Source organism: Notamacropus eugenii, chromosome 1 (assembly GCF_028372415.1).
Source record: "Notamacropus eugenii isolate mMacEug1 chromosome 1, mMacEug1.pri_v2, whole genome shotgun sequence".
NCBI lineage: Eukaryota > Metazoa > Chordata > Mammalia > Diprotodontia > Macropodidae > Notamacropus > Notamacropus eugenii.
In genome coordinates, this window is record NC_092872.1 from 712,998,329 (window position 1) to 713,022,105 (window position 23,777).

The window sequence follows — 23,777 nt, forward strand, 5'->3', positions numbered from 1 at the left end:
CATAAAAAGGTATTGGGGGATGTTTGGAGCCCATCTGTGGCCTCCTGATGCCTGTGTTGGGGAGGGGAGCTGTGCCTAATTCAGGGCCTCTGTCTGAGGCAGAGCCCAGACTAGAGGGAGGTTTGGAAGTAAAGGGAGAGACCCTATCAAGATCAACCTTTAACCACCCTGTCTCCTCTCTCTCCCCAGAATGTGTTGGCCAAAGCTCTCTACGACAATGTGGCTGAATCCCCTGATGAGCTGTCCTTCCGCAAGGGTGACATCATGACTGTTTTGGAGCGTAACACTCAAGGGCTAGATGGCTGGTGGCTTTGCTCCCTGCATGGGCGCCAAGGCATCGTACCAGGCAACCGGCTCAAGATCCTTGTGGGCATGTATGACAAGAAACAGAGTGGGCCAGGCCAGGGACAGCCTCAGCCCCAGCCAGCCCTGCCCTGCCATTCCCAGGGCCTCTACAATGTGCTCTCTCCAGCCTCCCAGTATGCCCCTATGCACCCTGCCTACCAGACCCAAGGAGATAGTGTCTACCTGATCCCAGGACCCAACAAGGCTCAGCAGGGTGTCTACCAGGTCCCTCCTTCAGGTGGGCAGTTCCAGACTCCTCCGGCCAAGCAGCCCCTGATGTACCAGAAGCAGACACCCCATCACCAGTTCCAGAGTCCAGCCCAGGAAATCTACCAAGTTCCCCCATCGCTAAATCCCACACTGGACGTATACCAGGTGCCCCCTGGTCCTGTGAGCCCTCCTCAGGATATCTACCAAGTGCCCCCATCAGCTGGGATGGGACAAGACATTTACCAGGTGCCCCCATCCATGGATGTGCGGAATTGGGAAGGGACAAAACCACCTACAAAGGTATAGTTGCTCTCAGGTGTTACCTGCCCGTTCTCAAACCCTTCTTGGAACAAGCCTTATGGTACTGTGGTTTCCCTGGCATTTTATTGACCACCCTGAGGTCTGGGTGGACAGCTCTTAGGGTAAGAATGTGGTGGGGTGAGGGTGGAGCAGGGATTGAGCCCTCAGGAATGTGGAAACTGGCCATGGTCATCTCACCTTGAAGGGGAAGGAGAAGGGAAGGGAGGAAGCATTGAGGAAATGTCTCATCCTGAGTGCACCATTCGATCTTGTCACCCTGGGAGGCGGGGACAATTACTATCCCTATTTTGCAGTTGAAGACAGTGAGGCAGATAGAGGTCAAGTCACTTGGCCATGGTCACATATCTGGGAAGTGTCTGAGGCCAGATTTGAACTCAGCTCTTGCTGGTTCTAGGCCCATCACTCTATCCACTGGGCCACTGACTGCCTTGAGCACCCTAGCTCTTATCTGAGCTTGGAAACTAAGTGGGGTCAGCCCTGGTTAGTGCTTAGATGAGAGAGAGATGCCCTGAGAATCCTGGATGCTGTCACTTAAAGAGAGGCATTATGGTGTGGGAGACCAAGCGAGTTCGGCCTCAGGGTCAGGAAGCCCACTTCTGACATGCATGGGGAGGGACCTTATGAGCTCAATGCTTGCTGCTCCAGACACTTCTCTAAGAACTATATGTTACAGGGTAGGGGTCATTCTGCCTTGGGGGAAAGAATCTCTTCCCCAGGACATACGATGAAATTCCAGGTCTGGGCCAGAAAAAGATGTGGAAACTGTATGTTTGAGAATGTGAGAGATTGTGTGTGTGTGTGTGTGTGTGTCAGACACATAGTGTGAGTTGAGTGTGCCTGTGTGGCAGAATGTAGGTCCTGCCCCCAGTACCCATGTCCTGTAGGAGCCTGCACTTACAGGACCACTCCCTGAGCCAGGGTGGCCTCCTTATCTGTCAGCCAGGCCAAGCTTGCCCTTTCCCTGGCTCAGCACTAGGATTTCACGGAGATCGGCAGGGGCCCGGCTTGTCTGACACAGCCTTGGACGAGAAACAGGTTCTGGATATCTACCCCTGTGACACTTGTGTGCACACACGAGTTCCCGATGGTGCCTCATGTCATCTCTGATAGACTTGTGCCTGGTGTTACTCAGGCTCCTAACCTACAAACAAACCAAGTCTAGTCTGAGTGCTCTTTAGACCCCTGGTGTGTATGTAGTAGCTCTGGGATAGGTGACCCTTTAGGAAAGACAGCTTGGCCCCTGCCCATAAGGAACCTAGAACCCATTTAGGGGGCAGGCATGACAGACCCATACTAGAAAGCTAGTATTTGCTCATTTAAGTCTGGCCTGCCTGAGGGTGGGGGTGACTTTCCCATTTGGCATTGGCCTAGGCCAGAGGAGCTCTTTCTATGAAGCAGGTTGGCAGGTCCATCACCTTTGGTGAAATAGGTAACCACCTCTTAATATGAGGAAATTGGACAAAATGATTCCATAAAAACTTCAGAATCTGATGGTTCTTTGTGATTTGGGGCATCAGAAACTGTCTCCAGTACTTTAAATCTCTTCCCTACTGGTTGTAACTGTTATCATTAGGAATTATCTCTTTGAATTTAACTGGGATGTTATACACCCAAGTTAAAATTCAGATATGTACCTTGGGAGGGGTGACATCTGAAGTCATTATCATACTTTGGCACCTTTGTACTGAATAGTCTCTAGATACATTTTGATGGGAAAGGCGCTCTGGAAAGGACCATAAGCATTTGGAGGCATCAGGGCCGTGCCAGGGACCTAGAATGGAGATAGGACCACTGCGACTGGAGACAGTCTCTGAACATAACATTTGGCCCATTTCACAATTTTGCTAAAGGCAATCCTGCCCAGTAATCAGTCATGAACAAGCTTGCCAGAATGTTCAGAGCTGCCAAAGCTGTTTCTCCCCCTGGAGGGTGGGGCACTCTGAGAGAACAGGCTGCTCTGCCCCTCTCTTTGGCTAAGCCCATTCCTTGGGTTGCTGCAGATGAGTTGGGGAACTGAGCCACCAGCTGGGTCTGGAGAGGGCAGGTGGTCAGGGCTTGAGACAGAGGAAGCAGTTTCTCTCTGTCCTTCGTTGGGAGTAAAGGGATCCTCAGATGGAAGCTACAGGGGAAGAAGGGAGAGAAGGTTGGAGAGGGATGCCCCTGGAGCTGAAATTGGGCTCTTGTAGAAGGCCTGCTCACATCTAGTCTGAGGATGGGATGCCGTGACTAATGCTTTCGTTTTAACCATCTCACATGTTAAGTGAAGGGATCTGCCTGGAAGTGCTGAAGGCAGCACTTTCCTTGGTCTCAAACTAGATTAAAGATTCTCTGTCTGGATTCAACTGGGATCCTGGCCCAGATGTGGAAGGACAGTGTGCCAGACTCGAAGGCGCTGGTCCTGGGCTCAGTAGCTCCAAACCTCATGGAAATGGGTTGAAGGACCTAGGAAGGAGATGTTAGAGGGGGCCTGTCGGGAAGACTTGTTTCCCTTAGTTCTGGAGGGCAGAACTAGAAGCTGTGGGTGAAGGTTACAGAGAGGTAGACTGAGGTTGCCTGAAGATTAGAGCTGTCCAGAAATGGATTGGACTGCCTCTAGAAGTGATGAGCCACCCATCTTTGGAGGCTGGACGACTCTCTGTCAGGAATGCTCTAGGGGAGGGATTTCTGTTCCACCTCGGATGACTTGGGAGATCTCAGCGCTCCCAGACTGGCATTGTCACTGACTGGCTGGTGCCAAGATGTAGAGGAAGGCCCTGGGAAGGGCCCGAGGAGGGAGCGGTCCTGTATCACTTCATCACGTCCCTTCACAAACTCAGTCAAGTTGGCCATCTCCATATTCATTCACTGGCTGCCCCCTGACCTGGCTCATCTTCTCACCTCATTCGTCTAATCCTGTTTCCTTTAAAGACCCAGCCTAGCAGCTCCCTTCTGGATCCCCTCCCCTATTATCCCCACAAAAGATTGCCTTGTAATTTGCATATTTTCTCTGCCCAAATGTAAGCCCCTTAGGACGGGAATGGTTTCTCTTTTCTGGGTACACAGGAGCCACTTAATCAGTGCTTGGTGATTGATAAGAGTACATGCCATGTGGTCTGGGCTTTGGGGAGTGAGTTGGGCATTTCCATGGATGGAAATGGGGAGGAACTAATTTGAGCAAAGAGGAGAAAGCTCAGGGAATCTTTGGGGAGCAGCCTGTGGGGCTGAGGGATCAGGAGTGTGAGAGGAATAGGCAGTTTCCAGGGCCAGAGGAGGGGCTCAGGCATTTTAGCAGGCAAACAGGGAGGCATCCAGGGGGTTGTGGTGATGGAACATTTAACTGAATTAGAAACTCCCCTGACTGTCTGAGGTGGGCCTAGAAGCCTCAGGAAGACCTGGGTTCAGATCTGGCCTCAGACACTTTCTGGCTGTGTGACTCAGGGTAGGTCACTTAATCTTCTTGTCTCAGTTTCCTCATCAGTAAGATAGGGGCGGTAACAGCACACACTTCTTACTTAGGGTTGCTGTGAGGATCAAACATGATTACTATAAGCCCCCAGTGCAGTGCCTGGCACCCAGAAAGCACTGTATAGGTGAGATGGGGGGATTAGGTTAGACAGCTTCTAAAGATTCTGTCCAGGTGAGTTACAGGAAGTAAGAGCTGCAGAAATTCCAGAGAAGCTTGCTGTGGCTTGTAGTAGACAGAAGCCATTGGACTCGTGTTTGACCTTGGAGAAAGGGCAGGATTCAGGATCCTAGGCCAGGGAGAGGGGGAAGGGCTTTCTAGATCTAGGTGTTCCTGATGACAAACCCTGGGAGTAGATTGATTTTCCACACACCAACCATCAGCCTCCGATTTTATGCTGTTTGTTCCTCTCTGTCAGACCAGGGACCCCCCTGAGTGCTACCTGCCTTCCCTGATTAAATTCAGTTCATGTTAAGGGCTTTTAATGGGCAGGATAAAGATGCAAATGGACAGTTCTTGCTTCTCAGGAGCTTACAGATAATGGGGAGGGGAGGAGATACCATACATACATCATGGGTGTTACTAAACAGAATGGGATGAGGGCAAAGAAGAGCCAGGCTCAATGTTCTGGGGCATTTGAGGGGGCAGGTTTTATGGAAGAAGTAGCTTTTGATTGAGGATTTTGGGAAGGGAGAGGGATTTCTAACACTTAGGCAAGTGATGGTCCTTTCCAAGCCTGGGGCAGAGTGAGGGTGGGGAACATGGAAACCAAGGCCTGAAAGTCATATTGCAGTGTAGCTGTGAGATTTTCTACATGTGCGATTGTAGACTACATGGGGGTGGGGGTGGGGGAGGGAGAACAAGATTCAAGACTGACCAGGGGCCAGATGTTAAAGGGCCTTGAGCATCAGAGTGAGAGTTTAAGCTTTAACTGCAGGCTGGTGCTCATCGGTCTGTCTTTCCTGCCCCTGAAGGGCCGTGAAAGTGAAGTCTGACCTTGTTAACTTGTCAGACCAGCGCTCTGGCCCTGCAGGGCACAAGGCCACACCCCATTCTGACCAATGCCGCCTCTGAGTGTTTTGTAAGAAAGCCCTGGCATAGCTCATTGGCTGGAGATGTACCCAGCTCACCAGCGTGGTGCGGAGCCTTGTTGTACTTCCTAGAGTACCGTTCCACCAAACCCAAAGGCCGATTTTTCTCCACTCACAACTGAACTATAAAATTGACAAAGCATTTTCTCTGCAAACCTTTTGGCCTTTTCTCAGTCCACATCCTTCCAGACCTCTGCTGCCCCTGACCTGTTGATTCTCCTCTCTTCCTTGGTCCTCTCCTTTCTGGGTCTTGGTCCCTGAATCTCCTCCCTTTCTGTTCAGTTGCTAGATAATCATCCGTGTCCCACAATGTGCCCCAGACAGAGCTCATTTTCTTTTCCCCAAACCATCCACCTTACTAACACCCCTCTTTGTGTTTGGGCACCATCTTGTTTCTAGACATTCTGATTTACAACCTCAGTTGTATTTGGTCCTTCCTGGCTCCTCATCCCCAGAACCGGACCTTTGCCAAGTCTCATTGATTATGCTTCTTAACCCCATCCCACAGTGCTTCAAGGCTTCATTACGTCTTGCCTAGGCTGTCGAAACAGCTCCCTGATTTATCTCCCTCCCTCAAGTCTCTCTCCAATCCGTATCCTCCGTGACTGCCAGAGTGATCAATGCTCCCCAAGAACAGGCCTGACCATCTCCTGGCCCTATCTAGTCAACCCCAGGTGAACTCTGTTTATTGTCTCTAGGATAAAATACTTTCCTGTTGGTCCTTTACTGCCTTCATAACCTGGCTGTAGCCTGCCTTTCTAGGTTTTATTTACCTATCACTCCTACCTACTATTTTCTCCAATAGAATATAAGCTCTTTGAGGGAAGCTACCAACTCGTTTTCATCTTGTCTCCAGCACCTGACCCAGTGGTGTGAACCCTGGGGCTTCATGGATTGTGGTTGTGAGGAGGTAGTGTGAGTATCCCAGTTTTACAGAAAAGGATACTGAGGACCAGAGGACTCAGGCCACACATTTAATAAATGTTAAAATTATGAGTGGAGTCTAGCTCCTGATTCCAAGTCCAGCGTTGTTTAGTTGTTTCAGTTTGTCTGACTCTTCATGACCCAGTTTGGGGTTTTCTTGGCAGATATCAGAGTGGTTTAATGTTTCCTTCTCCAGGTCATTTGACAGATGAGAAAACTGAGGCAAACAAAGTGAAGTGACTTGCCCAGGATTACATCTTTTATTTGGCATTAACTTATGTTTATGAATATATACCCCCTCCCTCACCATGTCTAACCATCTCTTGTAACAGAATAAAAGGGGCATGCAGTGTATATAGTGTTCTACCCATAGCCTCTCACCTCTACAAAGAAGGGAAGGGGGAGTGCATTTTTCGTTGTTTTGAGACCTGTTCAAGCTGGAAATTTTATCTTTTCTTCTCCCTTCGCTTCCCACTAACTTCCCCCCACCATCCCCTCCTGTAGAAATGCTTCCCTGTAAACAAGCCAAGCAAAACAAATGGTGGTAACCTCGTAATCATCCCCTGGACAGAAGGAGGAGCTGGGCTCCATTGGCCTTTGGAGTCACACTTGGTCACTGGAGTGATTCGAGCGCTCTGAAGCTTTTCAAAGTGGTTTTCCTCAGCTGGTGTCTGCCCACGTGTCTTCACTCCTCTTTGTTGTCCTAGACTTGGAATCAGCCTTAGGAATCTTGGGAGCTTCTGTCACCGGGGTTCCGCAGTCACAGTCTGAACTCTGTGGGCTCTAGGCTCCAATGTTAGGGAAGCCTTTTGTCCTGCCATCAGAGGTACCTTGTTGGGGAAGGCTGGACGTGGACCAAGTGACTCATCCCATAAGGCAGGAAACCCCCTGCTCTTGGGAATCCAGAGACTGAGCTGCATGTTTCTGGCCTAGGGCAGCAGATACACAAAGGTTATTTATTAATAACCCCCGGTTCACTTGATTGTAAAATGGATACAGTGGTATCTGCTGCACTGTGTTGTGAGGGATGAGTCTATCTACTAGTCCCCAGGAAGCAAATGATGACAACAGGCTTGCGTCCAGGGCCTGGCAGCACCCTATTTGGGGGCGGGGGTGGGGAGCAAACAGAGGGGAGGCTGACGAAGGAGCCCAGGTGTCCTGGAGGAGTTGGCTCCTGGTCTGGTCTCCCAGAGCTCCTTCCAGTGACAGGAAATCTGCAGTAGGGGTAGGGAGAGGGGGTGTGTGTGCAAATGGGCACTGAGCAGTTCTTCCTGCTGGGGCAGCAGGTGCTGGCCTGGGGTGGTGAGAGGCGGGCACTGTTTTCTTTGCACACTGTGTACCTCAGCCTCTGTGTTCATGACACCGTGCTGCCTTTTTTATTTAACCTCTATAGGTTGAGAGGGGTAGAGAAGGTTTTTTCTATCTCTTTATGATGTGTGTGTGTGTGTCTCTCAGCCACAGCTGGAAAGATGCTGTGTTTGGGGGCTGGAAGGGATCTTGGGAATGATCTCAGTTTATGCCAGGGCCCTTCAGAGCAGTGGGCTGCATAACCATGATCTCTCTGCAGGTTGAGGCTTTGCCCTGAGCATGTCTACATCTTTACTCATAGGATAGGCATAGAACCTCTCCCAAAGGGTCCAGAGAGAACTCTACTGTACAAGTCAGGTCATTGGGAGGACAGGAATGTTTACTCTGTAAACACAAATCAGGCCTCTGTTTATGACAATCCAGGTCACCTTTGTTACACAAGTTGTACACAGTGTACTCTTTTTTTTTTATGTTAATTTTATATTTTTAGTGTTCTACAATCACTACTGTATAACTTAGATTTTTTTTCCCCTACCTACACCACACCTCCCCCATCCCTCCCCAAGACGGCATATAATTCTATATAGGATCTACACATACATGCCTATTAAATACATTTTCACTATAGTCATGCTCTGTAGAAGAACTAAAATGAATGGGAGAAATCGTATAAGAAACCAAAACTCAATACACACACAAAAAAATGATCTGCTACATTCTGCGATTGACTTCCATAGTTCTTTCTCTGGATGTGGAAGGCATTTTGCCTTAAAAGACCATTGGGAATCTTTGTAAGTCCTTGCATTGCAATAAAGTTCCAAGTCTACCAGAAAAAACTCTCACACACTGTGGTTGCTGCTGTGCACAAAGTTCTCCTGGTTCTGCTCCTTTCACTCAGCATCAGTTCATGTAAGTCTTTCTAGGCCTCTCTAAAATCTTCCTGTTCAACATTTCTTATAGCATAATAGTACTCCATTACACTCATATACCATAATTTATTCAGCCATTTCCCAACTGATGGGCATCCCCTTGATTTCCAGTTTTTGGTGACCACAAAGAGAGCTGCTATAAATATTTTTGTACATGTGGGACCCTTTCCCATTTTTGTGATCTCTTGGGGATACAGTCCTAGAAGCGATATTGCTGGGTCAAAGGGTATGCACATTTTTGCCCTTTGGGCGTAGTTCCAAATTGCTCGCCAGAATGGTTGGATCAGCTCACAGCTCCACCAACACAGAATTAGTGTTCCAACTCTCCCACATCCTCTCCAGCATTTATCATTTTCCAGTTCTGTTATGTTTGCCGACTTGATAGGTGGGATGTGGTACCTCAGAGTTGTTTTGATTTGCATTTCTCTAATCAAAAGTGATCTACAGCATTTTTTCATATGACTATAGATAGCTTTAATTTCTTCCTCTGAAAACTGCCTTTGGCCATTTGTCAGTTGGGGAATGACTTGTATTGTTGTACATTTGACTCAGTTCTCTTTATATTCTAGAAATGAGACCTTTATCCCCAAGATTAGCTGTAAAAATCCTTTCCCAGTATACTACATCCCTCCAAATTTTGGATTGGGTTTGGTGCAACACAGTGTACTTTTGTTTCAGGTCTGGGTACCAAGAAATAGAAGTTACCACCAGTGAGAAAGTCATTGTATCTTAAGATGAGCAAGAAGGAAGTCATGTTAGCTGTAAGAAAGCTGTTCAATTTTTTCTTTAGCTCTAGATGGTCTCTTTTGGGTCAAAAAATAGGAAAGCCTTGGGGGTGGGGCTGTGACACCAGGTAAGGAAGCATGCTTCCCGAGGAGGGTACTGTGTCCTCCCCCATCACGTTGGCACCTGGGCAGAAAGTCTGTTGGCCTCTTCCTTGTGCCAACAGCCCAGCTTGTTCAGAGTTCAGGATATCACAATCACTTTGCCCGACTTTGTCTTTTCACAGGATTTGCGTGAGGATAACATGAGGGAAAGGATGTGAAAGCACATTATGAGCAGGCTGTGCTAATGAGGGGCAGCAGTCACTGCTGGATGGTTTCCAGAGTGACCACCCCCTGTGACCTGCCTTTGGCCATAGAATATGGGTCCCCGCCCTGGCCTGAAGTACAGCAGAGCTGCCTGAGAAGCCCTGCCCTGGCTCTCCACCAGGAGCTGCTTCAGCCAGCACAGGTTTCTTTTTCCTTGGAAACACCACAGTCATCAGTGTTTAAGCACCTGCTGTATGCACCTAGGACACAAACTTTGGCCCCTTCCCTGCTGGAAGTTTTAGTCTGGATCACCTAGACTGGGCATAACTCAGCATGTTCCTTCTGGAGTGACCAGATTGAGGGCCTCCACACCCTCTAGGAGGCAGAGTCTTTTCTTGGAGAAAGTTGTTAGAGGAGGCTTTGGGTCCCAGGAACCTTTAGAGTTAGCCCCGAGGTCTTAGCCTCATCCTTGGTCTCAAACTTCCTCCAGTTCCTTAGGAACAGAGGAGCCCAAAGAAACCTCTAGAAACCAACTTTAATGTGCCCCGAGAACTGTCCCCAGGCTCCTAACTGATGGGAATTGGGTTTTACCAGCATGCTGGGTTATTTTCAAGATGTCATTTTAAACCTTGTTAGGCCTTGGGCAAATCCTCTGCTTCACCACACCTGAGTTTACTTATCTGCAAAATGAGAACTGTATACATTAAGGACCCTTCCTGGGCAAACATGGCCTAGGAGACTTTGGTCAATGAGCAAGCTCCTTGTGGGGGATTGGGGGATCCCTGAACCTGACACTGGGAAAGCAGAAAGGCAAGACATGGCTGCTGCCCCGAGAAACAGGTCAGAGACAGGAAAGGCAGTGGCTGTTCCAGGGATTGAGGCTTCCCCCCAGGCCTGGAAGTGCTAGCAGAACAGACCAGCTGAGGGGGGTAGATAGGCCGGCCCCCAGGCCTCCAGCTCTCTCCTCCCTTAGTCTCAGTCAAAGGTCTGCCTTCTCCAAGAAGTCTGCCCTGGTACTTTCCCTCTGACATGATCTCCCACTTAACCTTTGCCTGTCTGGTTGGTACTTGGCTGTCTGTATGTCCCTTTGACTGTGGTCTCTGAGAATAGGGCCTGGTTTTTGCATTTCTTTGTATCCCTTGCCCTTGGCTCCGTGCCTGGCGTGGTACAGATTAGGCTGTTATAAATGCTTGCTGATTTTGCTTGACTTGATCCTGGCACTTTGAGGGGGAAGCATATCCATAGAGCTGAACTATATGGCTTCAGTATAGAGGACTGGGCAGAGAAAAAGCTAGAAAAGTAGGTGGAGAGTTCAATTGTCACGAGTGCAGAGAGGCCAAGCTGGGGCTGAGAGAGGAGTGGAGGTGTTAGTTATCCTGTAGGCAGTCAAGGAGGGTCCTCTCTGATCCAGGATGTCAGCTGTGCCCCGCAGGGACAGCTGGAGCAGCTGTGGCCTTGGCTGCCGAGGTGGCCTGGTAGGGCAGCCAGGTGGGAGTGGGGCCTGCCTGCCTCCAGCTCCAAGATCTCTCCAGCCAAGTGCACAGTTCATGATATTTAGACAAAGTTACTTTTAGCAGAGAGGTAGCTGAATTTCCTGGGATAGTATAGGAGTGTCGGTTTAGGTCATTTCAGTGACCAGTCTGTGTACCAGACACCTGGGCATGTAGGCTAAGATACAGGGTCTCCCGCCACAGGAAACCAGATTTAATTCACTAAAGCCCTTTCTTCACAAGTCCAGTGGGATAGCTAGTACAAGGGTCAGCCCCAGCTTACAGCAAGTAGACTGAGGCAAGATTCTAACCCAGATCTCTCCTGGCACTCTCTGTAGCCACACTGCTTCTCAAATGGAAGATCAGGTGAGATTGAGCCTACCACTGTTTCAGGAAGTGTCCTGTGTGCTAATAGGATAGAGGGGCCTGGGGCCTGGTTGTGCCAGAGAGTTAGAATGGAGATGGTGAAGGAGAACTTCATGACTGTCTGTGCTGTTGTTCCAGACTGAACTCTGATGGCCCAGGGACAGGCTCTGCACTGTGACGCCTTTGGCCTTGGCACCCTCCCCCTTGCCTCTGCTGGGCTGCAGCCGCCCTTGAAACCAGACCATTCCTAGATTGTGTTTGAACCTCCCTCCAGTCATTGCAGTGGTGGTTGAAATTCTGATTGGAATCCACCATCTGTCCGAGTCCTTTAGCTTAATGTTACTCAGCATGTCCTCCAGACTGCGGGCCCTGCTGGCTGTTAGTCCTGACACATTCGATTCTGCCTTCCCTTTATCCATCCTCTTCTGATTTGTGTTTCGAGGCAGGGGGTGTGGGATGTAGGGCGGACCCCCAGCATGCTGCCCTGCATCAGTGTGAGGGGAGAGGTCCTGGCTCTGCAAAGCCAAGGCTGCTCTGGGAGGGGGCCTGGCCCTCAGCCATGTCAGGGTTCCTTGTGACTTTTCCTGCTGTCTCTGTGGGGTCTTGCTTCAGAGGGTCTTGAGCTCTGGGACAGAGAAGAGACTGCCTGTGCCAGCCTGTTCTGGCTCCATCAGGGAAGAGGGGGAGAGGATGGATGACCCTTTCTTTTCTCTCCTTTCTCCACATCTGCCTCGTTGGTGGTTGACTGGCTCCTCAGCAGAACCCTGCTCTCCCTCCCCCTCTCTCTGAGAATGAGAGCATCAGACTCAATTAAGAACATCAGACGTGGAGTTCTGGCTTGACCTGCTGTTAGCTGAACAGTCTCTTTCTGCAGAGAAGCATGGCTCTGAGGAGACTGACTTTCATTTGCCATTCACTTATTTCTTCCTCTTTAATTTTTTTTTTCTAGGTAGCAGCCCATGGTAACAAGTTAGGATTCGCCCCTTCCTTTTTCTCCCCATTACTTGCCTGCTCTCAGGCTTTTGGCTCCCCAAGATTCTCCATTAGGGTGGGCCTGGACCTATGGGAGGGGAGAGGAAGGGAAGGGAATGGTGAAGCAGCCAGCCTGACTGGGGATGGGACGGAAGTTAGGGGAGAGAAGAGAGGTGACGCTTAGGGCTCACCAGAGCAGGTCTCAGGGGATAGGTGAGGACATGGGCTTTGGAGGCTCTCTTTTCTGCCCCCTGGTGATTCCCAAAGGGAATCACTTCCTGCCTCAGTTTCCCTCCTTTCCCAGCCCTCTTCCTGGAGTGAGATTGTGGGCAGCTCCTACTGTGGCATCTCCAGCCTCAGAGGACCTGCTTCCTCTGCAGTCCTCGTATGTTCTTTGTTGAAGTGCTTATTGATGTTTTCATAACAAAAAAAGATTTTCAGAAAGGAACAGAAAGGCCTGTGTCGGTGGCCACAGCTGTAACTCACATGCATGTGCTGTAAGATTTTAGGAGCGTGTTCTTAACAATGATGCCGTGAGGTCTGTTCTGTGGTTCTCACTGTCTGCATTAGGCTCCAGACTGTGAAAAATGTCAAAGGCAGGGCTTGAACTCAGGCCTCCCCCTGAGCCCAGTGCTCTTTTAATTCCTTCAGAACGGCCTTGCTGGTCTAATTGCTCCTTGAGTGGGAGGAGCCTGTCCTGCCCCCGGTGGCTGTCTCGGTGGCTGCCCTGGTGGCTTTCCAGCCCCTGTGGGAAGGTCTCCAGGGAGGAGCCTGTCCTGCCCCCGTGGCTGCCCCGGTGGCTGTCTCAGTGGCTATCTCGGTGGCTGCCCTGGTGGCTTTCCAGCCCCTGTGGGAAGGTCTCCAGGGAGGAGCCTCATTGACCCATTCCTCCTTCAGAGAGCTCTGAGAGGAGCCTCTGTGAATCCTTCCTTTGGGTGAATTCGCCTTCGGTGAATCCCTCCTGGTTCTGTGGTCTAACTGCCATCAACATGCTAACCCTTTACGAACGTGGAGATAACTGTGGCCCTTCATGTTCAACATCCTTAGTTCATTAGCCCATGTAGCTTAATGTCTGCTCGTAATAGTTCACGATTTCCAAAATGTAGTACCTGCCCCTGTAGCCTGAATCTGTCACAACTGTCTATCTCCTGGCTTTGGTCATAGTAGCCAGTCCTAGGACTGACTCCAGCTCATGCCTCAGGTCCCCTCCACAGCATCCCTGACAAGCCCACATGGCCCTGCTGACCGTAGCTTTGGTGTTGCAGGCTCCCTGATCAGCCTTTAGGGGACTTTGTAAACATCTACAATGGACATACCGCCTCCCATGGGGAGGGTGGGGGTGTATGGGATACTCAGGAAGGACTGGCACCTCTGCAGTGAGGGCTGCTCATCCACCTTTGGTGTCCACTACAACTCTCACCTAGAGCTCCAAGAAGCTGTAGCATGTGCAGCAGCCACACTCCAGTAAACCAGCTTGGGAGAAGCTAACCCAGGTTGAGGGTAACTGACAGGCCTCAGAGCCGTCGGTTAGTGGGGATGTTGTCCCCAAATGTGAAGACTTTCCCCGGCAGAAAGGCCAGATGAGAACTTTGCTCCAATAACCATGAAGGCAGCTAAAGTAGGCTCTGTGCTACACTTAGGGCTTGGTTTGACATCAGAGACGCCAAGGTCATCCACCACATCCTGAGCCATCACTGGTTGATTTGACTTTTGTCCTGCCCTGCTGCTGGATGTCGATGACTCTGAAAGAGAGGGTGAGGCTGAGGACTTTGTGCCGCTCTGCCTCACTTAAGCCAAGACATCACTCCATGATGTCATTGATCCTCTGAAGAGGAGGGACAGGCAGCACCTCCTCCCATCACCTGATCACATATGCTTGGACTGAGCATCCAGACACACGAGCTTTGCTGCCAGCTCCTGGCTTGGTCAGCTGGCCATATTAAAGTCATTTTAACTTCTTGGTGCCATGGTTTCTCCATCTGTAAAATGGAGCTAATACCCTCTTGAAAGGGATGTTTCAGGACCTAAGTGAGAGAGCAGGTGGGAGAGCACCTATCAATAGCTAAAAATAATTCCATTTCACAAATTTGGCATAGTGATGTGCAGTGTACGCAGTGCTGGGATTCTGGGGAAGCACAGGAACATGGCAGCTGCTTCCCTTGGGCTGTAGATTACAGGAGGAAAATGGTGTGAATGTTCTTCTGCTGTTTGCCATGTTAGGGAGCTGAGGAGTAGACTCATTTGCTTATAGTAATGCAGCTGGTTAGTGTCAGTGTTAGGTTTTGAAAGCGCATCTCCCGACCTAAAAACCTAAAGACCATGCTCTGGCTGTTACGCCATGATCACATGCACCGTGCACAGTCTGATATGAGGTGGAGCTGGGCCTGGACGCAGAGGGATCTCAGGGCTAGCTGAGTCACCTTGGCAAAATTCTTGACTGCTGTTTGCCTCAGTTTCCTCAGTTGTAAAGTGGGATTATTAACATTTACCTTGAAGGACTGTTGTGAGGATATTTGTAAAGTGCTTGGTAGACTTTAAAGCCCTATATAGATGCTTTTGCTTCCTCATCTTTTCACTTGAATTTGAGGAGTTACTATGAAACCTGTCTATTCCAGTAGGCCTACATCCATTAAGTAACTGTGTGTGGTGGGGATGGGGGTGAAGGTGGGCCTAGTGCTGTGGAACTAAGCAGCCCCCGCTTATACCCATGGTCTTGTCTAATCCAGTAAGCCTTCACTTAAACAAGGCTTTTCACCCTAGAAAATCTAAAAAAGAAAGCAACCTTGTTTTTGAAAGATCATCAGTTTCTCTAACAGAAGCCTTGTGTCCTACGTATTACCTCACATGCTGTGGGAGCTCCCAGGAAAATCCCTGAGCACATCTGGCTCTGGGGAACAATGATCTCCCTTGGGCTAGCCCCCCATAACCCCCCATCCCCGTAGTCTTAGCTCCCACCTTCCTAGCTTGGCTGAAGGGGAGCCTGGGGGGATTCCCTGGGCCCAACTCCTCCCTCCCTGGGTTGCTAGGAAGTAGCTCGGAGCTTGGAAACTGCCAGCAGCTGGTCGCTAGGAGGACATTCGGCCATCCCTCCACCTCTGTCCTAGCCCTGGGCTCTCCCTCTCCCCCACTGCCACGCATGCGGCTCCCTCCTCCCCTTCCCACCCAGGCAGCCAGAGCCAGCTTCAGCCACAGCCGCTCTGACAGCCTGAGTCAGTGAGCCCCCACTCCCTGGTGCAGGGGCCTCCACAGGTTTTGGCTGGGGAGGAGGTGGGTCTAAAAATAGCTCTGGAGGAGAATCAAATCTCTAGAGTTGGAAGAGATTTGTCTGCAAGAGGCCGCAGTGGCAGTAACCTAGACTCTCTGCTCTGGTCTAAGAGACAGTGGGGGTGGGGGGAGGCTGTGGGGAGGTTGCCAGGGGGACCATCCAGGGAAAGGGAGCAAATAGAGATGTGTTCGCCCAGACTGGGCACCCACTGCAGCAGCTTCAAGGATGTGGGCTCCTTTGGAGGGGGTTGTCTCTTATTGTCCAGTGAGGCTAGGCACGTGCTTTGCCTGGCTCGACTTCCCCCCCATCCTAATGATCAATCGGCTGCCCAAAAGCGAAGTGAGACACCTCATCCTAAGAGGGCCCCAAGTGTGCCGGGTCATTGTTCTCCAATGGCCTCACCTGCAACTCTCTTTTAGGGTCTGTTTTTCCTTAGAACATAAGTTCCCTGAGGGCAAGGGCTATCTTTTTCCCTGTGTTTATGTCCCTAATATTTGGCACAGTGCCTGCCCCATAGTGAATCCTTAATAAATAAACCCTTCTGCCTTTCTTCCTGCCTGCCCATCAGCCTGTTTGCACACAGGTCTGCTCCAATATAAACTGGCCTAGCTGGCCTCTCCAAAGATGTTCCTTGCAGCCCTGAGACTGTGAGATCCCAGCCTTGTGTATTTGCAGAGGCCCCAGCCTCCCAGCGTAGGGGGTGGGCCTCCTGACTCTGCTGTCTATGAGGGCTCACCTAGTGGCCAGTCGAGAGCCTGACAGACATTCTCTGTGGGCTTCTCTGGGGAACTGAGAATGAGGAAGCCTGGCCTGCCTTTCCCAGCCCTCTGACTCCCTCAGTGAAGAGGTATGTGACCTTGGTGAGCCTCTTTCCTTCCATGTTGTGATTCTTCCTTGGGTGAAGGCAGCATGTGGAACCCTTTCCCCTCATTTCTTGCCCCTTTTCTAGCCTCAGAGGGACCTTGGGAGGTGAGAACAAGGAAGCTCCCTCCAGCTGGGCTGATGCAGCCTTCTCAACTCTCCTTACTGATAGCTGACTGGCTGGTTTGGGGGCCCCAAGCCCAGTGAAAGAAGGCACTTGGCAGGAAAGCAGGAGGAGGGGAGCAGGGAGGATAAGTGCGTCATCGGGCGCTGCACTGCCAAACACCAGATCTGCTTAATGGACAATGACGTGGGCCTGGCTGGGGAAGCTGCCAGTCACTGGAGTGAGTCTGTGCTAAGGGCGGGCAGTGGGACAGAGTCGCCATATTTCCAGGGGCTGGCTCTGTGTTCTTGTGGGAGCTGGACCAGGGTTGAGTTGATGTGCCTCCAGGTTCATGGGATACATGCATGCGTACATATGTGCACTGATTACATTCAGATTTATTCTTGTGCCCAAAAGCCCTTCTCTGACCTTGGCACCACCCCCAGATGCCAATGAACATTCATCTCTGCAGGGTTCTTGGGGTACGGTGTCTGAAGAGATCATAGGAAGCAGGGAGGGAAGGGTGGCACAGGGCTTGGGTAGGGGCCAAGGGCCATTGTCTTGCAGCAGCTTTCATAACCTCCAGACCTCAGCACTTTTGGATCACTCAGATCCATGGTGCGAGCAGGGCCCCTCTGCTTACTGGGAATGTGTGCGAAGGGACCTGAGCTCAGGTCTTCAGGGGCTGCCCTTTCCTCAACCGTTCCAGTCCAGGCATGTTGCTGGTCCCACAACCAAGCTGCCCTCTTTAATTAAGAAACAAAACTCCTTTCTCTTCCTGAGTGGGACTCAGCCCCATTGACTGGGAAGCTGAGCTGGATCAGTACTTGGAAAATCACATTAGACACTCCCTTCTCAGCTACAGCCCAGCCAGCTGTGCCATGTGCCCTCTTGTGTGTCCAGGGCCCTATATTCCTTTGTTTACCCCTTTCCAGGAGTGCTGCGTCAGGCACACTTGTAAGACCTCTGTGCTCCCTGGGAGGGGATTTAGGGGTTGGTGACAGCCTCCCTCCTGTGCACTTGCAGATAAATAAGAGGGACACTGCCAGCTCCTGGTCCTGGTGGGCTCAGCTGGCTGATGCAGCATGGGGCTCAGGCCTCCCTATCTGCTGGCAAAAAACCCATCCTTCCATCTGGTCCCCTTTGGAGGGGCACCTGGAGTCTTGATAGCCAGCCAGGTTTTCTGCCACCAGTGATGCAGGGTGACTCTATGCCAGTTGTGATCTCTCCCCTGAAGCAAATGTGTCATTGCTCCACTCTGTCCCCAGGCAGCTTATGGCAGCTTTGATCAGGCAAAATAGAATTCCACAGTTGGAAGAGAACTTGCAGCTGAATCTCCATCTGCATCATTTGCCACATAAGGAAGCTGAGGTCCATAGGGAGGAAGCCATTAGGAGGAGAATCAGGCCTGGAATCGGCTGCTGTGGTGCTCAGGACCCTGCCCTCAAGAGGTGCCTGGTCTAGCAGCACTCGGCTCTCCTGTTGTTGTCTGTCCATCTCAGAAAGCCGCTTTAGTGGTGTTTCCTAACTGCCTGGCCCACATGATCCTCACTTTGCCCCAGAACTCTCCAGCCTGTCCTGCTTTGAGGGTGGGCACTGGGGCTGGTCTCCATTCTCCAAACATGTGACCAACTACTTGAGGGTGGGGACTGTCTTTCGCTTTTTTTCCTTTATTTATTTCAAGTTTTATTCCTGCCTTTTAATTTGATATCACTCTTCCCCAACCACGTGTGAACAAAAGAAAGTCATTGAGCAAAGGTGGCCTAGTCCCACGGCTGACCTAGGCACCGGGCCTAGGCCTTGTACTGCAGTCACCAGCCCCTGCCTCTCCAGGAAAAGGACGAGCTGGAGGTTCTCCTTGTCTCCTGGTTCTTTGTAATAAGAACAATGCAGTGACTTGTCAGTCAGCTAGCATTAATAAGTGCCTACTGTGTGCCTAGCACTGGGAATAGTGTAGAGTCATAGGATTCAAAGCAGGAAGGGCGGCCAAGCCGGGGCATTCCTGGATCTGGCAGGGGAGCTTCACCTTTCTTACATCTTAGCCCCTTGGGTCACAAGTTGGAGAATTTCTGCCTAAGAACCCACTGCTCAAAATCTTATTATTAAGTGCATTAAAAAACATGTAGGATCATAAAAGAAACTAGTTATACTGAAATACAGTTATCAAAATATTTTTATAAACATTTTCATATGTTGGAGCTGCTAGGTGGCACAGTAGACAGAGCACTGACCCTGGAGTCAGGGGGACCTGAGTTCAAATCTGACCTCATAGCTGTATGACCTTGGGCAAGTCACTGAATCCTGTTTGCCTTCAAAAAAGAAGGAAGGAAAAGAAATTTCCACAGCTTTCCTAATCTGCCTCAACCGCTGCATTCTCAAGATGAGAAAACTGTGAGCCAGATGTGCGAAGTGATTTAGCCAAAGTCATAAACATTGTGGATAGAGGAGCGGGAAACTCTGGCTTTGGCATTGGAGGAGACCTGGGTTCACATCTTGGCTCTGCGCTGAGTACCTGTATGATTCAATTTCCCTGTCCGTAAAATGAGAGGGCTGGGCTAAATGAACCTTCTGCCTCTAAGCCCGTGGTTCCTAGGATCCTCTGAAATCTTAACCCAGTGCCCTGCTCTCCTTACTCTATCCTGTGTTCAGACTGCCTCCCACCCTTGCTCACATGTGGGCCATCTTCTCCCTTTCTCTTGAACCCACCTTGGGATTCCTTTGCCTCTTGCTTTGCTCTCCTTATCTGAAGTGCTTTTCTCTATCTGTCCAAACCCTCTGCTTCTTTCAGGGTCCCATCCCGTCTCCCCCACCCCCCCAGTCCTTATTTGGTCCTCAACGGCTTCTCTGGTCTGGTACATCTGTTACATCCCGACCTTGAGGGGCCCTCCGTGCCCTCTGTTACCAGAGCAGCCCCTGCCCACACCCAGAGACCACCCTCATCTGTTGGCCCACGACATTGCCACAGCTGCAGGCTCCTTGGAGCTGAGGGGTGCTCCAGGGAGTGGCCCCTGGGGGCCCAGGTTGGGTAGGGGTGAGGAGATTGGGGTATAATTACCAGTGTGGTTGGGCACATTGGGATGAATTCTTTACAAAGCTGCATGGAGTCTGTGGAACCACAGGATTTAGAGACCATCTCATTCATCCCTGTTATGTTACAGAAGAGGAAACTGAGGCACAGAGAGGTCACCTACTAGTAAAGAGCAGAGCCAGGATCCATGCCAAGGCCCCCTCATCTCAACTGTGCAAGTCATTCAGCTTCATTGGACCTCAGTTTCCTCTTCTGTAAAAGGGGCACATTGGCCCAAATGGGCTCTAAGGTCCCTTCTAGATGTAGCTCTCTGTGCTACCCAGTCTCAGCCAGTGTGGAAATGGTATAAAAGACACCAGGGGATTTGGGATTGAGGAGGATTTGAAGGCAAGAGTTGACCCACTCCAACTTGGCTTTCTGTCGTCTGGCCAGTGTAGTCCTTCAGTGGTCAGACAGGACATGGTTCGCACACACACACACACATACACACACACACACGTGCACACACACGTGTCATTCAACCGGTCATTCCAGAGGCTCTGGGATTCCCTTTCCCTTCTTGGCCGGTGCAGGGCATCCTGGCTGGGATGGCCCAGAGTTCCTCTCTGCTCCCTGGGCAGCTGGGATGTCTTCAGAAGCCATGGAGGTGCTTCTCAGCCAGCATGCCCAGCCAGCCCTCCAAGGTACCCTCCACCCAGTGGCCTGCTGCTGGTGCTTCTCATTGTCACCGACACTCCAAGTGGGAGGGGGCTTAGGAGCCATCTGCAGGGCTTTCTGGAGGACCTGAGTGTGTGTAGGGGAGTACAGGAGTGGGGGGAATAGCTCTGATAAGAGTTTTCTCAGATGAAGCCTAAGCAGATCCCACTGTGCCTGGTTCTATCCTCCGAAGACCCTGGAGCATCCACGCCTCCATTTCTTTCAGCTAAGCAGCCCTGGGGATAATGCACTGGGCCTGGAGTCAGGGACACCTGGGTTCAAATCCAGCCTCAGACGCTTAGTTAGCTGTATGACTTTGGACAAGTCACTTAAGGAATAAGGGAGCCAGCATTTGTTAAACACCTATACATGCCAAGCACTTTATAAATATTTTCTCATTTGATCCTTACAACTGCCGTGGGAGGTAGGTGCTCTTATTATCCCCATTTTATCGGTGAAGAAACTGAGGCAGGTGGAGATTAAGAGATTTGCCTAGGGTCACACAAGTAGCAAGTTCCTGAGGCTGGATTTAAGCTCAAGTCTTCATGGCTCCGGGCCTAGTGCTCTATCAGCTTCAGCACTCAGCTGTCTGGAGCAAACCTCCCAGCGCTGTATAAATGCCTGTTCTTTTTTATTGGATAGAGTAGTTTGCGCCCCCCCCCCCCCCCCCCCCCCCAATCCCCTGCTTCTCATGTGCTCGGGCTCAGCTGTGGTCTGACACATCACTGTGGCTGGAGAGCTCCATGTCTGCAGTCGCCCTGGGAGGGCTTCTTTCCCTGGATCAGGGATATGGGGTTGGGGGGCAGAATCCTCTCAGCTCAGATCAGGATGGTTGGGGTTTCTGGAGGACCTGAGAGCAGTCACACCTCGTTTCATTCTCTTCTGCAAATGAATTGGTGACAGGCCAGAGGCTGGAATCTCTCTCCCTTAGGAAGGCACTCTGCTTGGTGGCAGGCCTTGGATTCAGATCCTGGCTCCTTCCACCGCCTGTCTCAGTCTCCCTTTCCTCATCTGTAAAATTAGAGTATTGGATTAGATTCCTTCCAGCTCTCAGTGTCCTATTTCATGTTGTGCATTAGTTTTAGGTGTTTGTATCTTACGTGCAGTAGGTATTTAACAAACACTGCACACAGTAGGAACTTAATAAACAGTCATTATATAAATGAAAGTTTACCTTTGCTCAAAAAAAAAGTCCTTGGTTCTTTGATGTGGTGAACGAGGTTGTTAATGTTGAACGCATTTAGAGCCAATTTTTTGGATCTCCGGCAGGTCAGGAGCACTAAGTCCTTGGTCACAGACAGCTGAACCGCGGTTATGCCAATTACAGATCAAAAACCAGAGATCTTCAAGGCTCTGATAAAGTGGATGTTTTCTGTTTGTCAGAGCAGGCAGTACAAGAAAACTTGGGTGACCTATCCTGAGGTTGTTTAGGAGTTCAGGCCTGAGCCAGAAAGGAACTCCATGGGTCATCTGTCATCTTCCTTTTACAGATGAGAAAACTGAGGGAGAATCCCTGACTTGAGTAAGAAGCAGCAGTGCAGCTTTTCATGGGATTTGCAATCTCCACCTCCACCCCATCCCCCTATTCCCAGTTGGGCTTTATACATATCTCATTTGTGTGCACTGATGGATGTTCATCCAAACTCCCTCTTTACTGTGTCTGAGAGCACCAGGACTGGAACGGGCAGGAAGTTCACTCTACAAAGTGGCTGGAGCCCTGCCGAGGAGGGGGCAGCATCTGTGCCCCGCCCTGGGCCAACCTGGGGGTCCCTGAGCTGGAAGGAAGTGCCCAAGTCCTGTTGTGCAGGCTCCGTTTCCTTCCCGGCTCTGCTTGAGTGGCCAAGGAGCCCCAAGGTCCCTGGGAGGGCGGGAGCTGAGAGGTGGGAACTGTGGCCTCCCTTCCTGCCCCAGCTGGGAGCAACCTGGTCAGCTGCCCTTTGGGAAAGTAGGTTTGTCCAAGGGGTTGATCTTCTGTGGATGGCAAGGGAGAGGCCTCTTCTGTCTGTCATATCCAAGGCCCTTCCCAGGCTGGCTGCCCCCAAACCCTCTTCCCCGCTCTTGTGTCTCTTGCATGTGAAGTTTCACCCACTTCCTGAGATACAGAGGGCCCAAACACCTCCCTCACCCCCCAAGTCTTCCCTGATTCTGCATTGGGACACAATGGCAAGAGTTCTGGATGTGAATCCTGCCCCATCCCATTTCTGGTTCTGGGGCCCTTGGGCCAAGCTATTTCAGAGCATTTGCTCAGCTCTTCCATGTTCCAGGCACTGTTCAAGACTCTCTTTCTAGAAGGGGCCTGCCCTAGGTGGCCCTGGAGCAGAGATCTGAAGGCCATGGGGTGGCTAGCACTTCACTGTCCAGACCAGTTCTCAGCCCCAGCAGCATCCTCAGCTGAGCCTCTTCCAGCAGAGTCTGACTACTTGGGACAGGTTGCCAGGGGAGGGTCTTGGGGCCCTAGATTGGTAATGTCAGACTCAGAAATGAGGACTGCTCTCTGCAGGCGGCGTGTTAATTAGCATCATCTTTGTTGTATTTTTATTTTGTTAAATATTTCCCAATTCCATTTTCATCTGGCTCCTTGGACACCTGGAGTTCCCTTCTGCCAGTGAGATTTTGAGATTCACCTCAGCGCAGTGCATTATGCTGGTGCACAGCAGTCTCTATCAGTCTTCCTCCATCAATTGATTATCTCGGTTTCCCACTTGCTCAGGTGGTGGTGCCCACACGGGTTGGGCAAGCCTATGTCTATGAATCTTCCAAACCCGAGCAGGACGAATATGACATTCCAAGGCACCTCCTGTCAGGGACCCAGGAAATTTATGATGTCCCCCCTGTCAGGGGCTTGCTCCCCAACCAGTACAGCCAAGAGGTAAGGATACAGGGGGAGGAGGGTTCCTTCCCCTGGGGGTCCCCTCCAATCCCAAGGCACTGCAGCTTCGATACCCTGGTGTCCCCAGTTCTTTACTCCCCCAGGGACATACCTGCCCTTGCCCCCAGTCAGCAGGGACCAGGGCTGTGGGGGGTGGGGTGGCAGGAAAACAGCACCACCTTAACCGTAGGCTTTCTCCTGGCAGGTGTATGACACTCCCCCCATGGCTGTCAAGGGCCCCAACAGTCGTGACCCCTCCCTGGACATCTACGATGTGCCCCCCAGTGTGGAGAAGACCCTGCAGCCTCCAAACCACCATATGGTGAGTGAGCTGGTGGTCCTTTGTGTTGTCCCCCTCCTAGCAGGCCCGGCCTTACACATGTTGGTGGAGGTATCTGTATGTAGACTTGTAAGGATTTAGAGCTGTTGGACAGGGGATCTTGCAGAGAGGGAAATTGAGGCCAAGATCAATGAAGTGATTACTCAGGATGACAAAGATAATGAGTCTGAGGGGTTGAGCAAACCT

General features: G+C 50.8%; 1 protein-coding gene across 2 annotated transcripts in view; it reads left to right on the top strand.

The window, feature by feature from the left end:
• Positions 1 to 23,777, top strand: part of BCAR1 (BCAR1 scaffold protein, Cas family member) — a 108,274-nt gene that overhangs the window by 80,367 nt on the left and 4,130 nt on the right. For both annotated transcript variants that reach the window (XM_072636539.1, XM_072636538.1), the window contains exons 2-4: positions 190 to 855; positions 23,093 to 23,251; positions 23,457 to 23,573. In XM_072636539.1, the coding sequence (XP_072492640.1) occupies positions 190 to 855; positions 23,093 to 23,251; positions 23,457 to 23,573 (942 nt within the window). The remainder of the gene's footprint in view (positions 1 to 189; positions 856 to 23,092; positions 23,252 to 23,456; positions 23,574 to 23,777) is intronic.